The sequence below is a fragment of the Magnolia sinica genome, chromosome 4 (assembly GCF_029962835.1).
Source record: "Magnolia sinica isolate HGM2019 chromosome 4, MsV1, whole genome shotgun sequence".
Lineage (NCBI taxonomy): Eukaryota > Viridiplantae > Streptophyta > Magnoliopsida > Magnoliales > Magnoliaceae > Magnolia > Magnolia sinica.
In genome coordinates, this window is record NC_080576.1 from 76,437,868 (window position 1) to 76,455,780 (window position 17,913).

A 17,913-nucleotide genomic window follows, 5' to 3' on the forward strand; every position below is an offset into this window, starting at 1 on the left:
ATATCATTAGAAACACAATAATCTGTGCAATGGTAACCAAATGAGTACATTTTATACCAATAATATCATTAGAAACACAATAATCACCTAAAGTTGTTTCTAAATCAAATAAAAAGTCATGTATCCATCCATCCATACATACATACACTAATACATCTATCTATCCATCCATCCATATTTCCAACATCCATTCATGCATACAAAAATGCATCCATCCATGCATACATACGTCCATACATACACATACATTCATCCATCCAACAGCCAACCATGCATCCGTCCATTCAACCATCCATCCATGCATAAATACATGCAAACATACATGATCCATCCATCTATCAATGCATGCATGCAGACATGCATACGCTAATACATCCATCCATCCATGCATACATACATCTATACATGTCTATCCATCCATCCATGCATACAACTATGCATCCATGATCCATCTATACATGCACAACACATCCTCCATCCATCAGTTCACACGCCCCCACATACATATATCATACATCCATCTATACACACATACTAGATTATGAAATAAAATAATTACACTTTAAAAGTAGACATTTTTTTTCCTAAATATTATTAAACTCAAAAAATATTTTTTTTCCTAAATATTATTAAACTCAAATTTTATTTTATTTTTTTATATTAAAAATTGCAACACAATACTCATCAACATTCATCCATAAATAGAAAAAATTAATACGTTTTTCATGAAATGGTATCATTGGTTTATATATATATATATATATATATATATATATATATATATATATTGCATTTTCAAAATTTTATATAATTAAAAATATTAAAAAAAAATTTGAAGAGGAGTGGTTGAAGTCCACTCCCTAACCAGATCCTTGAAAAATCGATCTATTAAAATTTTTTTTTCTAATTTTCACAATATTTATGCATGGTTTCTCCATTTTCGATTTCCCCTCCAAAATTAGGGATTTAATTCACAAAAAGTTCGAGAGTAGTAGTTGAAATCCAATCCCCAACCAGATCCCTTAAAAAAATTCCCAAAAAATTGGAATTTTTATTTTTTTTCTTGATTTTTTTTTCTAAATTTTGCAATATTTACACAAATTTTCCCCTTTTCAATTCCTCCCCCCCCCCCCCTCTCTAAAATTGGGAATTTGATTCACAAAAATTGGAGATGAGTGGTTGAAATCCACTCCCTAACTAAATACCTACTCTCTCTCTTTTTTTTTTTTTTGAAAAAAAATTGAATATTCTATTTTGTATTTATTTTTATGATTTTTCGCAATTCCAGCCACCAAGCCTTTGATCTGCATTTTCTCCCCCAAATTGGCGATTCAATCCACAGTATGGAAATGAGGTGCCGAAAACTCTCCTCAAACCTAAATGTGGAAGAAATTTCAGAAAATCTTGGCTTTCCCTTTTTTTTTTTTTTTCCTGAAAAATTTCCCCTTTACGCACGCCGCCTGTAGAAATGGGGGGTTGGGCAATAATATTGTCGAAACTTTCGATACATGGCATTATTGTACTCGACATATTGGTGATAACTCAACGATATCGATACACGGTGATATATCGCCTAGGTATCTTTGATATAGGGAAACACTAATTTTTTTGGGTTTCGGTTAGCGATACCAATAATTTTGGTGATATTATTGATAATATCGCCGAAACATGGAACATTATATACTTGTGACTCTTGGATGCATCTGTTCATAGTTATACTTTGGATATCCTTGCTTGTATGCGTAAGCATACTCCTGCCCGTATCCTTGGTGGAATGACTGCATTTGTGTATCATAACTACTATAATTGATCATTGCATATCCATGAGGTCCATAACCCTATAATCCATATCCATATTATGGTACAGGAAAGAGCTACCTTGCTTGCCACTGATTTCCATGGACCCCATGCTCCATGCTAAGGACTCCTCAACACCCCTCAACGAGACTCATCAGTGATACTCAACTGCTGCTACTTACGGCGGTTATACTTATTTTTCAGCTAAAAGCCCATGTTGAGATAGGACGAGAACAACGATCTTCGTCCTCCGTGTCATTCTCAAACTCACTCTCCCCAGTGAGTGGGCTAAGAGGTCTTTGACTCTGACTCTCGCTATGGACATTGCTGCCACCATTACCTTGTTGCCATCACCATTATCTCCATCACCACCATTCCCACCACCTTCGTTGCTCTTTGTATTGTTGTTGGTGTTCGAGAGTGCAACCACTATGTGTCCAATGAGATCCTCATGATTTGGCTGCCTCCAGGAATCCTCGACAATGGGTCAAGAGCTTTAAGGGAAGATCTTGTGATGAGGACATCACATCATGTACACCTTTGCTTACATATCAGAGGATGCTGGCCATCCCGGTTTCTCTGTGTCTAGGCAAGTATCCATGTTGAAGACTTCATGTGCATGTGCGAGCATTTAGAAGAACCCATACTGGTAAGATGCACATGGGTTGCTTGAGGGAATAATTTGGACCGCTGGATTTGAGGGATGTGATGATCAGGTCATTGGATCGCATGGATTACATGATCGAATCGTTGATTGTGGACCATTCTTCTTATCATAAGACATATTTATGTTTTAGGATCTAGTTTATATTTGATTTATGCTTTGGACACCTTATGAGTGGTTTTATATGTTTTTTCATTAGACTAGGGTTATTTTGGTTAAAAGTCATTAAACAGGGTCTATTATGTAATTTTGAAAAGTTCTTGAGACTATATAAAGAGAGGGGCATGTGACCTCTCTAGGTGGATTTCTCTCTAAAAAGAAAACAAAATTCATTTGTTTCTTCTTCTTCATGCGATGTGAAGGACTTGTTCCATGCGATTTGGAACGAAGATTGGTATGATGCCCATCTTCAATCATGGGAGTGCGAGGCTTTCAGTCATCCATCTTTGAGTTTTCTTCTTCGTGCAAGGTATTTTGTTGAAATCTCCTTAGTTCTTCATCCAAAACCTATCCAACACCTTCCTTTCTTCTTCATTACCTTCCTTTCCCTTAAAAAAACCTCAAGGTTACGGACCAAACCCTAGCCAATCGGACCCCACCCCATACGTGTGACCATACGGCCACACGTGCGAGGCCACGGGCTGGTCCGTATGGCCACACCTTTATTCCCCTTGCCTCCTTGAACCCTTCCTCCAAAACCCCTTCTTCCCCTTGTCCAAAACCTTAACCATAAAATCCCAAATCTCTCAATTTTCTCAAATTCCAAAACCCTAGATCTTCAAATCCTTCAATTAACCTAAAATCCCTAATTTCCCTACATCCAAAACCCTAATTCCCACGTCCTAGTACATAAATCCTTTAATCCATTTATTCAATTCCCCACGTTAACCTTAATTTCATATTTTTCCCCAAACTTTCTTAACCCTAGCTTCACCCACACCTAAATCTAGTAAACCCTAAGTAGTATTAGACCTTCCCCTTTACAATAGGCCTAACCCTATGCTATTTGGATGTTTCTACATCCATTAGATCCTAGTTTCTCATGTATAATGGTCTTTATAGTTTTCATTAATTAATTTAAATCTTTTTATTGATCTTTCACATTATTTGAGTTCATGCATTGGTCTTGCATCATCTTACGTCTACAATCGCATCAACATCAATGCCCTATGATGTTGCCTGCTCTGCTATCTTGGGATTCAACTGCCATCTACTTGATCCAGATCAACTGACTTAATCAACTCGTAAAGTGGGTCATTTGTATCCCTTTAAAAGAATGCGTTCTAAGTTCTAACCAATCGTCATGAGATCTAGCAGGTCCTCTTATGCTTTTCTTGCACCTTCTACCTGTAGCAGTTTCTCTCAAAGCTTCATATTATAGCGGTAGAGTATAAGCTTCTGGAGCTGCTTGTAACCCAACTTGTTTCGCTTATTCTTGTGAACGGGTGATAACGTGCTTCAATTTCGCTCATACGGTGATTTAGACACCATTTGTGTAGGTACATGGATAGCTAATCATTGCAAGGTCTTGTAGTCACTCTCGTACATGGCCCACCATTCACTTGTAAATTGATTATGGCCATCTCTCAGTTCCATATGTAGTTTTAAAACACAAAAACTAACTTTTGGCTACTGGTCTCCATGCAACAAGTCACATAGTATCGTTGTCTTCTTCAACTCTCTTGCAGCTTCACACCCAAATATGTTTCTTGCATCTCGAAAGTCCACAATTCGTTAATGGCACTAATTGTTAGTATAATGTGTGGCAAGATCTTAGATAGGAATTAAATGCAACGATTATTTGTTTTGGAAATGAGCTTTCGCCGGAGAATTGGAGAACAATTTCTTGTATACTTTGTGCACCGCCTTCTCTAAGTCATTGTCCTCGTTGAGTCTACGACCGTAGTGGTACTTGGGATGTAAAAAGTATATTGAAACCCATCATGGTTCACATGGTGAACATGTTTACTTATAGTGTCAAGAAAATAACCATACGGGTCCATATCAAGCAAGCAACTAATAAAGTATTGAAACATAAAAAAGTTAAATCTAATTCCTTACTAGCCTTGTAAAGTGGATGCTCGAGTCTTATCCCATGAGTCATTAATGATTGTGTCACCCATTTATACACCTTTGGGCCTTTGCCTTGATGGCATCTTTCATGTATGCATGGACTTGTACATGGAACCTATCAATGGATATATCTTGTTATCCACCGTCCTTAGCACCTTGTAAATAGGCTCTAGAATACCCAACACATTGTCATTATGTACGCGGTCCCCTCAATCATTATTGCTAGAACATTGCCGTTCTAATTCCAATTCGCACTCTTTAGAATTAACTAGGCCTTTGACTCCATGCTTGTGTTACAAGAGGTTTTCTGAGGTGATGAGATTAGTGGCAAACCACATCATCACAGGCTATATTTTATTGCCATGACACCTCGCTCACTTCTCAGTTAATAACCGTGTGTGATTGTAGATGAAATTTGTAATTGTCAGAGCATCAACAATCACACTCTTAATTGTGAGTCTGTACCCTAATGCCTTTAAACATTTAATTTAATGAAGTGCACAGGGTCTAGTGTAGGTCAAACTTCTTCTTCAACTTCTTCCCCACCTTCACGAATGCACTTTCATTGTCTGTGATGAACTGTACTACATTTTTCCTCCCCACCTCCTTCATCACATCCTTCATTGCCAATATATGTAATTTGCATTCGTAATTTCATTTGACGTGTCAATGGAGTTTCGAAATATGGCCCTCCCTCTACAGTAGACCATAAAATTTATGACAAACAACTTCATCGACCTTGTCCATGTACCACACATCAGCATGTCCCCATAAGTTTCCCATGCAGGCCTGTAACAGTGCATCTTAGCAATCTCATCATCTAGGTAAGGCCCCATAATATCACGTGGTGTAGGTGGCACCATACCCACACCCACAAGTTACACTTCACTAATCATATTTTTGAAGTGTGAGCTCACAATTACCTTAGTTGGCATGTGGTTATATGTGAAAAAATTCATCACAAAATTTCCCACCCTCTCACATCCCCTCCACTCTGAAGATCCTTTGGCCGCTTCTGCTTTCCTCATCTTCCCTATACATTGTCGGATTTGAAGGTATATCTGGAATCTAGTTACAATCGAATTGGTTCTTAAACTAGCACCTTTCTCTTCATTTTTGAATGGCTAGAGAAATTGGAGTGACTTATGCTTTTTAAGAATGCATTCGGTGATGATGAGAGAATTGTCATGGACTAGGCAAGCTTATTTGGAAACACCCAATCCCTGCATAAACCTGAGCGCTATGGGAAATTGCCTCATTTTCATGCCGATCTGAGTCAAATTGGCCGAAAGGCCAGCGCTTTAAAATCGGAGCGAGCGATCTACTATATCAGCTGAGTTTTAAACAATGATAAATACATATGCATCTGCACACATGCAGAAATATAAATGTACAAAAGAAAACTAAAAAGGATTTTGAAGATTCTTTGAATATCTTCTTGTAGAGTCACCACACTAGAAACTGATAGAAGAATCACCCTTCTCATTTTCCTATTCCAGAAGCGTAAAACCCTGATTTTAAAAAAATAAAAATAAAAATCAATTCTTGCCTTCGTGTTCCATAAGTATGGCCATATATACAACCTTCAGCAATTGGAAGTCCAAATCCCTCTAATGTGGGAAATACGCTTAGGCAGCAAGCCACTGGGATTCTTTATGTAAATAGAAATAAAGCGAATGGAAAAGACTACAGACCATAAGGTCTAATGGTTTAACAAAAATTGCTAGACTCATATGCGAGGGGCCCATGAATTATTCAGTACCCAAATCAGGGCCATCCACATGTATCTGTGGGGCCCAAAGAATGACCAATCTGTTCATCAGGTCCCTGTATATCTTGGAGGGGACTGGATATTCAATCATACAGACTGTGGGGCCCAGTCTTGATTATCATGGCCACATCATTGTAATAGTGGTCTGGATGCATGCATTGTTTAGAGTATCCCCAATATTATCGAATATCCCCGATATTATCCATATCTCCAGCTCGGCAATACTGATAACACTAGTAGCGATATTGATAACATTGGTAGTCTTAGATATTCCAGGTATCGGCGATGTATTGCCAAGTATCACCAACGTATCGATATTGCCAATATTTTCTATTGTGTAAATTCCAAGTGTCACTTGTATCACTAGTGTATCAACGATATTTCAATAATATTGCCAATGTATCGATATCGCCAAAAATCTGTTTATTAGAAAATAAATTCCATTTCAAATTTCGCTATGGGTCCATGGTTGTATGTAGTGTTCAAATTGTCGATGATAATGCCAATCATATCGCGATATTATCGTTATCGCAACATGGGCGATGTTGAGACCATAATCTTTCATTTCCTTTCCATTTGTCGATGATTTCTTGGCAAAATATCATGTGTTGTCGATATTCTGAAATAGCGATGGATGGTTGGATGGATAGGTGGGAAGGTTGGATAGATGAGATGGATGGGATGGTTGGATTGGTTTCTTACGACAACACATGCTTTTAGGTCTCCATTAAATGGAAACTTGTTATGTATGCTTTCTTTTTGCAAATTTTTATTCCTAAATATGCAAATATGTGTAGTTTCACTGAAAAATTCCACTGGTTTACCCAATGTTTTCCGACATTTTCAGTTATTGGCGATATCGATATTGTTTCCGTATCCCCCAACCAAAGAAACTTGTACCAATATCGATACTTAAAAGTTCAAACAATGGATGCATGATAGACCATATCCAACACTCATTGAGCATCCATGGAAGATCTTTAAACAATGGAGGATGTGACAGTTCTAATATTTTATCAGTGTTTGTTCTCTAGTTTTCTACTGGAGTTGCCTCAGCCAGCACAACTGATGAGTTTGATTGAGTTAGTTTTGATATACTACTTATGCTTGTTCTCAAGCCTTCCATTATAGTTACCTCAGCTGAATTAGTGAGCTATATAAGTTTTTCATCCTTTTTAGCGGCATCAAGAATCCAAAGTTGATTACTTGACATGTGAGAGCCCAACGTTCTTAGAAAACAAGCACTTTGCCGTTTTAATGATTTAATAGGAGATGTTTAATTACATATAGTTATAGAAATGAATTTAAATTTATAGTTTGATAACCTTTGAGAATTTTCTATGAAATGTAGTTGCTTTCTAGTGTCTCATTTAACTTTTCAATTAGCTTGTTACATTGTTTATTATATGTCTTAATGCCTTCGCAGCCTCCACGCTCAAAGCATTGTCATGATTGTGACAAGTGCGTACTTCAGTTTGATCATCATTGTGTCTGGCTTGGGACATGCATAGGTCAGAGGAACCATTGCCGATTTTGGTGAGTTTTTTTTTTTTTTTGCCAACACATCTTTTGATGGTTTGATATACATACTTGATCTACTTTGAATTTTGATCAGTATGACTGGTTGTCTTAATTGCATGTGGTTTAGATCAATGTTCGAAATATCGGTATCGTGTTACGTATCGCGCCCTTGGGATATAGATACGTATCGGTTATCGCATGGGATATATTGTTTGTATCAAGGAATTTATCGCACTTTTTGGGAAACATGGGAAACCATTGGGAGAATGGTTGTATTTTTCATTGAAACTTCAGGGATTGTTAAACAAGACCTTAATACACACTTTTAAATCATAACATCTCAAAAAAGAAGTGCACATAATAGGTTTCCTTTGTATAGGGTCCTAAGTTATGCGTTGTCTGATTGAACTAATGCAACTATATTCAAATTGAATGCATAACATTTAGAGTATATGTGATGATCATTTCATCACACTCCCAAATATTTTGAAATTAGTCTCAATTGACAGCTGGTTAAAGGGAAATTTCGAAAAAAATAATATTTTAATATTTTTAATTAAAAATTATATTTATTTTTGGAAAATTGACAAGGACTTCACAAATCAGTAGATCAACCCTCATACATGCTTGATTTCATGTTTGGAGTGCAACATTGCAATCAATTTCAAAGAGACTGGGGAAATTTTGAAATTTCCCCAATTTTTCCCAAATTGGACCACCTACACTCAAATTTCGAAATTAGAGTGTATGTAATGATCATTTCATTAAACACTCCTAAATACTTCAAAATTCGTCTCAATTGACAGATAATTGAAGGAAATATCGAAAAAAATCATGGAGAACATGAAGAACCAATGGATATCAAAATCAAAGCTCCAACTCCATGGTTTTTCATGCAAAACATGAAGAACCAATGGATTTGTAACAATTTGACTCTGATTTAATATAATTTCAACAAAAAAAAGAAGATCAGAAATTGAAAATGCTCACCGGATCAAACATGTGAGATATATCGGTACTACTTGTGTGTTTCATATTGCACAGGTGGGATACAAGATATATTATGGGATAAATCGGCTGATATCGTCGATATTTAAAGCATTGGTTCAGATAGTTATTTATAAAATCTCTTTTACCAAGAAAAAGGCCTTGCCACTATAACTTTCTAAGGCATTTGGCAAGCAGTCCACATATTATTCTTTCCAAATTAAATGAAATGTAAGAATATCATTTTACAGATGAATTAATTTTCACTAAGAAAAGAAATTGGATGTGGAAGAAATGATTGTCGATGCCTATGAACTATTACACCACAACTGGTGGAATTCGAGCCTCCAATTATGTTCTGGAATCAATGAAAGATTAAATTTTGATATATTCAGAGAAAATTCCTTGTTGATGGAATAGCTCTGTATGGTGTATGTTGCACCCTTTTTGTGCATCTTTCTTGAAATAATGCCACTTCTTTTATTGATTAGATTGTGATTTATAATATATTTCACTGTTAAGGTGATTGTCATCCATAATCACAATGGAAGCAATTCATATCAACCTTATGAGTTTGGCCCCTACTAAAAAAATACTTACGAAGCGTCCAGTTGTCAGATTGAGCAATTAGTTGGTTGTCATTAATAGCGAAATGAAGGTCTTGAGGCCAAACATGAATTTGATTTATTGCTCTCCTAGTGTATGGCAACTCAACTTCTTCCATTGAAATCTTAACCCTTCTAGAATAGTTCTTGGAAATGATGAGGACTATTGACGGTAAAATGTCACTAATCCTCAATCTGGACCGTCCATACTCCATAGTGTCCGAATCACCCTCCTTCAGATGCAGGTACTCCCATTGTAGCAGATCAAGCTTCAATGGCCATGATCAACAACTTCAAACTCTGCGCTGCTTAGTTGGTCAATTCAACAGGTCAACATCACACCATGGACGACACTACTCCATAACATAAGCTAGATCAAAGGTTCTAAGTGTCGGAAATGTTCCAGTCAACCAGATCTCTAGTTGGGTAACAAGATAGCGCCTTGGCACGAAGTTAGTCCTAGGCTCATCTTCAACAACACCTAAGGGGGTGTTTGGAGCATGGGATTAGATGGGTTTAAGTGGGATGGAATTACCAAAATGTAATGAGTACACTGTGTCAGGGATTGTCGTCTAATCCCATGGCTTGAGGCCATCCCACTTCATGTTTGGGAAACGGATTGGCTACTCATCTTGCCACAACCGGTCGGTGCTTTGTGGGCCCCACCATGATGTATGTGTTTCATCCATGCCATCCACCCATTCTTCCATGTCATTTTATGGTATGAGCCCAAAAATGAATTTGATTCAAATCTCAAGTGGTTGGCACAGTTGGCCCTAGGAGGTTTTTAATGGTGTAATTCAATCACTATTATTTTCCCATGGTGTGGTCCACCTGAGATTTATATCTACCTCATTTTTGGGATCAAGCCCTAAAATTATATTTCAAAATGGATGGACGGCATGGATAAAACACATACATCATGGAGTCCACGTAGCACTGACCACAAGCCACAAAAACCCATAGTAGGATTGTAGAAACCCTTGCCCCGGCACTGATTCTAAGAAGGGTCTTCACAACCCATACCTTATTTAGTCCCAAACAGGACCTTGCAATGATCCATGGAATCTTAAAACCCACTCCCATCTAATCCCCTGTAAACCCATGCGCAAAGCACCCCCTAAGCTCAATCCAATGGTTTCAAAGTACACTAAGTCCTATATCAAGTGCACTGGTGAAGAAAGGAAAATCAACTGAAAATTAAGTGTAGAATGTAAAATGTCACCTAGAATAAAGAATTAAAATTTACCAAATCTTAATGAGCATGTTAATTACAACTTGATTGAACACCTGGTGTGTGTCCCCGCTAGGCTATCCTCTTATGACCTCAATGTCTATCTCTTGAAATCAGAAAATCTCCAGCTTAAGTGCTACTAAAGGTGGATAATTACATGATGCAAGTGTATCAGATGAAAATCCAATCTAAAACATGCCAAAAGTGAATGATGTTATGAGCCAACAAGGCCACCAACATTATATTCTTGTTGAGCGTCATCAAATATGATCTCCTTTATCTCATGAGGTATATTGGCGAGGCTAGATTGCCTCATATTCAAATTAACTCGGGCTCTACTGTCGATGTGATGCCATTACAAGTCCTAGCATTTCTAGGCATTCCAACTAGTTGCCTCAGTCACACAAGAGTGACCATCCAAGGATAAAATGTGTGATTCTCAATGAGTGGTCAACAAAATCTGCTTGAAGTGCCAAAAAGGTGGCTCGTTTGCTTAAAATACCTGCTATACCATGCCATTAACTCGAAAGTGTTATAAAATTTCCTATTGTGGAGGCTTTGGATCCACGATAATTCCATGGTAGTGGAAGTTGCACCAATGCTTCAAATATTTCAACGAGATGAAGCAACTCCATCAGGATTTTGTTAACGAGAAATCCTTCAAAGGAGTGGAAGCATAATGCACCAATGCTCAACAGTCACCCCTAAAGAGTGACCCTAGAAGAAATACGTCATTGCCATAGAAGGTTTCCCTACTTGAGTCAAGGCAAAGCAAAAAAGGGGAAATATTGCAGTCTCTGAAACCCGTTATGCGTCCTTGCAAAAAAGTACTCTGCAAATGTCGTGACTGTGGAGGTACTCCAAAAAACCACAAGGAGTTGACTTGTTTGTGGTTAAGCTAGCCCTTGTGAATTCTTTGACGTTGTTGCTAGAGCTGTACACGAGTCGAACCGAGTCAAGCTTGGCATAACTTGGCTCGACTCGGCCAGTGGCTAACCCCAGCTTGAACTTGTCTCGACTCGGTCCTCAAGCTTGTCTGGCCAGCTCGGCTTGTTTCGGTAAACAACTTGTGTGAGTTTGAACTGAGTTCGAGTTTGTGTGACATTTTCTCAAACACGTAGCATGCATCTTCAATTTTTCACAAAATGCAAAACAGGAACAACACTTTATAGTTATTTCATCAAACGCTCAGCGAGCAACATCAATATCAAAATAACAAAGTCATAAAGCTAATTCAATCTGAGTCGATTTGAGTTGAGGTTTGATCCGAGTCCAGTCAAGCTTGGGCAAGCTCAAACTTGGCTCAAAATTTTTTTAAGCTCCAAAAACCGCTCGACTTGGTTTAAATCCAATTTCGAGCCGAGGTGAGTCGAGCTTTTTTGAGTTGAGTCGAGCAAGCTGACCGAGCTAACTCAACTCGTGTACAACTCTAGTTGTTGCCAATTTAGCTTGTTCCCCCAAATTGAGGATCCTTAAGGAGCAACCTTTGTCATGCTAGCAGAAGGGAGGAAAGCCCCGATTATTTTCCATCAGGTTGCGCAAGCCCAACAGCTAGCGTGGTTAGACCATATGTCATCAAGTCTTTTAAAACGATGTTCCAAGTATCGGTAATATTATCAATAATATCACCGATATTAGCAGTATCGTCAGCTTGGCAATATTGATAACACTGCAAGGATAAAAGAAAAAATCCAAGTATCGGTGATATATCGCAAAGTATCGCCAATGGATCAATATTGCCATTGTATTGCGATATTTTTTACCATATAAATTCCAAATGTTGCTTGTATCACCAGTGCATCGGCAATATTATCGATAATATCGCCAAAGTATTGCCAATGCATTGATATCGCCAAAAATCTATTTATTTAAAAAAAAAAAATCCATTTCAAACTTTTTTTTTTTTAATGGGTGCATGGTTGTATGTAGTGTTCGCAATATCGATATTATTGGCCGATATTATTGTTATCGCTGGCTAGCGACATGATATTCTCCAGAAAACCCTTGGAAATTATACAAAAAAAAAAAAAAAACAGATTTTTATGTATTGTACAATATATTGCACGATTTCGCACCATTTTTTGCGATATCACAGATATTATCTGCAGATTTATTCCTTCTGGCTTGCATAATTACCAAAAAAATCGAAAAGAAGAAGAAACAGGGAAAAGCTTTGAATTCAACAATCTAGATTTCTTACCTTTTTGCTTCGAATAGAAGTAAGATTCAAATTGTGCACGAGGTTTTGGCGAGAAATCTGCCAAAAAATCCTATAGATTTGGGTTTGAATGAGGGAATTTGGGGATTTTGGAGGGATTTTAGGGTTTCGGTCCTTCCAAAACCCTTTTTTGTTTCAAAAATGGGAGCGGATTAGTTACTGATAGGTTGAGTGGCGAGATTCGCAACTAAAGTGGCGTCAGCAAGTTTTTTGGGCCCCCACCATGATGTATGTGTTGTATCCACACCGTCCATCATTTTGGAGAGATCATTTTAGGGAATGAGACGGAATGAGGGAATGAGACGGAATGAGGTAGATCCAAAGCTCGATTGGACCCCACCACAGAAAACAATGGAGACAGTGATGTCCACCGTTGAAACCTTCCTAGGGGCCATCATGAGATTTTTTTTTGTGATCCAACCTTGTTAATAAGTTAACACAAACATGAACGAAGGGAAAACGTAACTATTAGCTTGATCGGAAACTTCTGTGGCCCCCAAGAAGTTTTTAATGGTGGGCATTCAATCCCCATTGTTTTCTATGGTGAGGTCCAGTCGAGCTTTGGATTTGCCTCATTCTTTGGCTAATGCCCTAAAATGATCTCTCCAAAATGATGGACGGTGTGGATATAACATATACATTATGGTGGGCCTGCAGAACTTGGTGACATCACTTTAGTAGCCAATCTAGCTACTCAACTCGTGTGGTGTGTGTCGTGCAAAGACAAGCACCGATGCTTAGCTCCGAGTTGTACGAACGGTCCAAAGGAGATCAAAGTAACATGGCCCCCAAAATGATGTATTTATTATATTCACACCGTTCAGCCACTTTCCAAGATCATTTTAGAGCATCAGCCCAAAATTGAGTCATACCCAAAGCTCAAGTGGACCACACCACAAATAGAAGTGGGGACAATTATTCTCACTGTTAAAACATTTGTAGGGCCCACCATAACGTTTATTTTCCATCTAATCTGTTAATAAGGTCACACAGACCTGGATGAAGAGGAAAAATAAATATCATATTGATCCAAACCTTCTGTGACCCCTAAAAGGTTATAAATGGTGGACGTTCAATCCCCCACTGCTTTTTACAGTATGGTCCACTTGATCTTTCGATCCGTCTTAATTTTAGGCTCAAGCCTCATGACAAGCTTGCCTAATGGACGGACGGTTTGGATATAACACATACCTCATGATGGGACCCACAGAACTTGGTGACGTTAACACACCAACCAGGTCGATGGTGTGTGGTACACCCGCCAATCCGCTTCCCCTTTTGCATGGCGTTAGCTTGAGACGAACTTCCTGTTCGGGCTGTGGGGTCCACTTGATGTATCTGTTTTATCCAATCTGTCCATTCATTCTAGAAGATCATTTTAGGGCATCAATCATAAAAAATGAAACCTTTTTAAGGCTCAAGTAGACCACACCACAGGAAGCAGTGGAGATTGAACGCTTACAATTGATAACTTTTCGGTAGGGACAAGTTTTGGATCAAGCCAATATTTATTTTTTTACCTTCATTTAGGTCTATGTGACCTTATGAACAGGTTGGATAACATCAAGATGGGCCCTACAACATTTTGAACAGATTGGATGGCAAATAACTCAATCACCACTATTTAATGTGGTGCGGTCCACTTGAGCCTTAAATTTGCCTCTTTTTTAGGATCATGCCCTAAAATGACCTGTCAAAATGTATGGACGGCGTGGATAAAACATATATAATATAGTGGGCCCCCGTATAGTCCTTGATAGGTTCGTCCATCTCTTGCTAGGTACCGATGAAGCCCAACTTGGGTGAGACCTTGGAACCAGCAATGTTGGTGGGACACCTGATTGTAGGGGCCACCTTGATGTATGAATTGTATATCCACGCCATTCATATGCTTTTTCAACTTATTTTAGGCCATGATCCCAGAAATGAATAAGATAAAGGTGTCAGGTGGACCACACTACATGAAACAATGGTTAATGACCATTGAAAACTTTTTGTGGGCCACAAAAATTTTACATCAAGGTGATATTTGTTTGTCTTTCATCCAAATCCGTATGACCTTATCAATTGGTTGTGTTTTCATACATGTCTTGATACATTTATAAATGTTATACATCATATTTGAATATAGTGGTCTTAGTTCAATTGGACAATACATAACTTGGGACCCTATACAAAGGAAACCTATAATGTGCACTTATTTTTTGAGACTTTATGATTTAAAAGTGTGTATTAAGGTTTTTTTTTTTTTTTTCAATAATCCCTGAAGTTTCATTGAAAAATTCAACCTTTTCCCAATGTTTCCCCTGTTTCCCAAATAGTGCGATAAATTACGCGATGCAAACGATATATCCTGTATGATAACTGATACATATCTGTATACCAAGGGTGCGATACATTGCGCGATACCGATATTTCGAACACTGGTTGTATGATGAAATGCATATATATGTGTGTGTGTGTGTGTGTGTGTTTGCCAATGTATCGATATCACCAATGTATCATGTATGGTGATATTTTTTATTGTATAAATTCCAAATGTCACTTGTATCGCTGGTACATTGGCAATATTATTGATAATATCGCCAATGTATTGCCAATGCATCGTGTTGCCGAAATTCTATTTATTAAAAAAAAAAAAAATCCATTTCAATTTTTTTTAATGGATGCACAATCGTATGATGAAATGCATGTAGATGTGTGTATATGTATGCATGCATGGATGGATGGATGTATGTGTGCATAGATGGATGGATGTATGCATGTATGTGCGTATGCATGCATGCATGCATGCATGGATGGACCATGCGTGTGTGTATGTATGTATCCACACACGGATGGTTGGTTGGATGGATCACACATGTGTGTTTGTTTGTATGTCTGTGCATGCATGCATGCATGCATGCATGGATGGATCCACCATGTTCTCCATTTTTCGCCAATGTTTTCCCAAGTGAGCGATACATGCTTAAAAGCTCCCATTAAAGGGAGCCTTATTATGTATGCATCTTTTTTGCTATTATTTGACTCCTAAGTTTATATGTGTATTTTAGCATTTGTTGAAGTATTGTTTAGAAATTCCACCATTTCCCATGTTTCTCCAATGTTTCCCTAAGTCAACTTTACATGCTTTTAGGCCCCATTAAAAGAAAACTTATTGTATATGTACCTTTTTTTGCAATTATTTGATTCCTAAATATGCAAATACGTGTACTTTAGCATCTCCTAAAGTTTCATTGAGAAGTTCCACAATTTTCTCCATATTTCCCCAATGTTTCACTTGCCCAGTGATACACTTTCAGGTATCGGCAATAATATTGGCGATATCGATACATGTTTTTGTATCCCTAGCCAACTATACATGTAAATATATCGATATTATGAACACTGTTTAGAACTAGCTCCATCCACATCCTTTTGGGCTTCCCCTTGCCCTTTCAGTGCCTTCAACTTATACCAACTCACTCTTTCTAACCAGTATGGTTCTTGGTCTCTATTGCACATGGCCAAACCATTTAAGTCTACTTTTTCTCATCTTATTACCTATTGGTGCTACTCAAGTTCCATCCAATGCGTTCATGTCTAATTCTATCCTAACCACTCATCCCTCTCAACATACTTATTTCAGCTACACTCATCTTATGAACATGCTGTTCCTTAATTACCAACATGGTTGGTCTTATATCTGTTTGATAAAATTTCCCATATAGTTTGAGCAGTAAACAACGATCACATAAAACTCTAGAAGCATATCTCCATTTCATACATATCTCCATTTCATCCACCTAGCTTGAATTCTATGGGCAACATCCTTCTCAATCTCACCACTCTCATTTTCACTCCTTTGTTGCTAAAATGACACTCCGTATACTCAGTTTTGGTCTGACTAATTTTAAATCCTTTAGATTCAAAAGTATCGCTCCATAAATCTAGGTTTGTGTTCACGGCCTCCCTTGTCGTGTTAATCAAAACTATTAATGGTGATTGCAGTTTTGTGGTGTTCATGTGGAGCTCTGGAAGATCTGTTAAGGTAACCTATTACACTAGGGTAAAATGGCACGAGCAAAATGGGGATTCTGTCTATTCCTGATAATAAAAGCTTTATTCTAGGAGTTCTATCGACATGTTTAAAGAAGACTTGTGAATGAAGAATGGGCTGGGGTGAAGGTAGATGAGGAGGAAGCCATAAGAGTCAAGAGAGAAACGGAGGATCTCTCTCTTCTTTTTTCTTTTTCTTTTGTTCTTCAAATTTCAAATTTCAAATTTTGAATAAGAAACTTCAAATTTGAATTTTAAATTTCTAAAGAAAAGAAAAATCAAATTTTGCATTCCAAGTTGTATGTATGGATGACTTTATTTTAGTTTTTGAAAAAAAACAAAAGGAATATGAAGATCAATTAGGTCTTCAAATCATTGCAATAAAAATGAGTTACGGATTTATTCTTCAGTTCTAGAGTTCTAGATTGAATTTTTATGTATAAATATGAGTTTAAAAGGTTTGAGAATGATTCTGAAAGAGGAGAATGATATATGGCAAAGATTTGGAAGAGATTGAGAATAAAGGATGTAGGGTTTGAGAAGAAATGAAAAACAATCCTAACATTAGAGTCTTGGGAATCGAACTGTCTCGTAACAGGAGTCTTCAGATACTACTCTAATTCCTGCACCACGTAGTACATCTCGTCCCAATCTGTCACTGGACGAGCCCAAAGCTCATGCTGAAGATCCGATTGAAGGCCTGTCTTGAAATGCGTCAGCGTTACTAGAGGGTCTTCCTCAATGTCACACCGCATCACGAATTCCTCAAATTTTGCAATGTATTCCTTGATAGGCATGGATCCTTGGCATAAAGATTGCCATTGTTCCAAGAGCTTTTGGCGATAAGTGAGAGGGAGGTATTTCTCTCTTAGCATAGTTTTCATCTCTCTCCATTGGGTAACGGGAGCTCCTCCCACCCGTTCAATCCTACACTCTTTATTGGTCCAATACATCTTCGCTTGCCCCACAAGCTTCATTTTGGCAAACTGCACTTGTCGGTTCTCT

The 17,913-nt window shown here is 37.8% G+C and overlaps 1 protein-coding gene across 1 annotated transcript in view; it reads left to right on the forward strand.

The window, feature by feature from the left end:
* Window positions 1-17,913, forward strand: part of LOC131243245 (protein S-acyltransferase 10-like) — a 69,746-nt gene that overhangs the window by 21,770 nt on the left and 30,063 nt on the right. Inside the window, exon 7 of the mRNA XM_058242445.1 lies at window positions 7,732-7,841. Coding sequence (XP_058098428.1) covers window positions 7,732-7,841 — 110 coding nt within the window. The remainder of the gene's footprint in view (window positions 1-7,731; window positions 7,842-17,913) is intronic.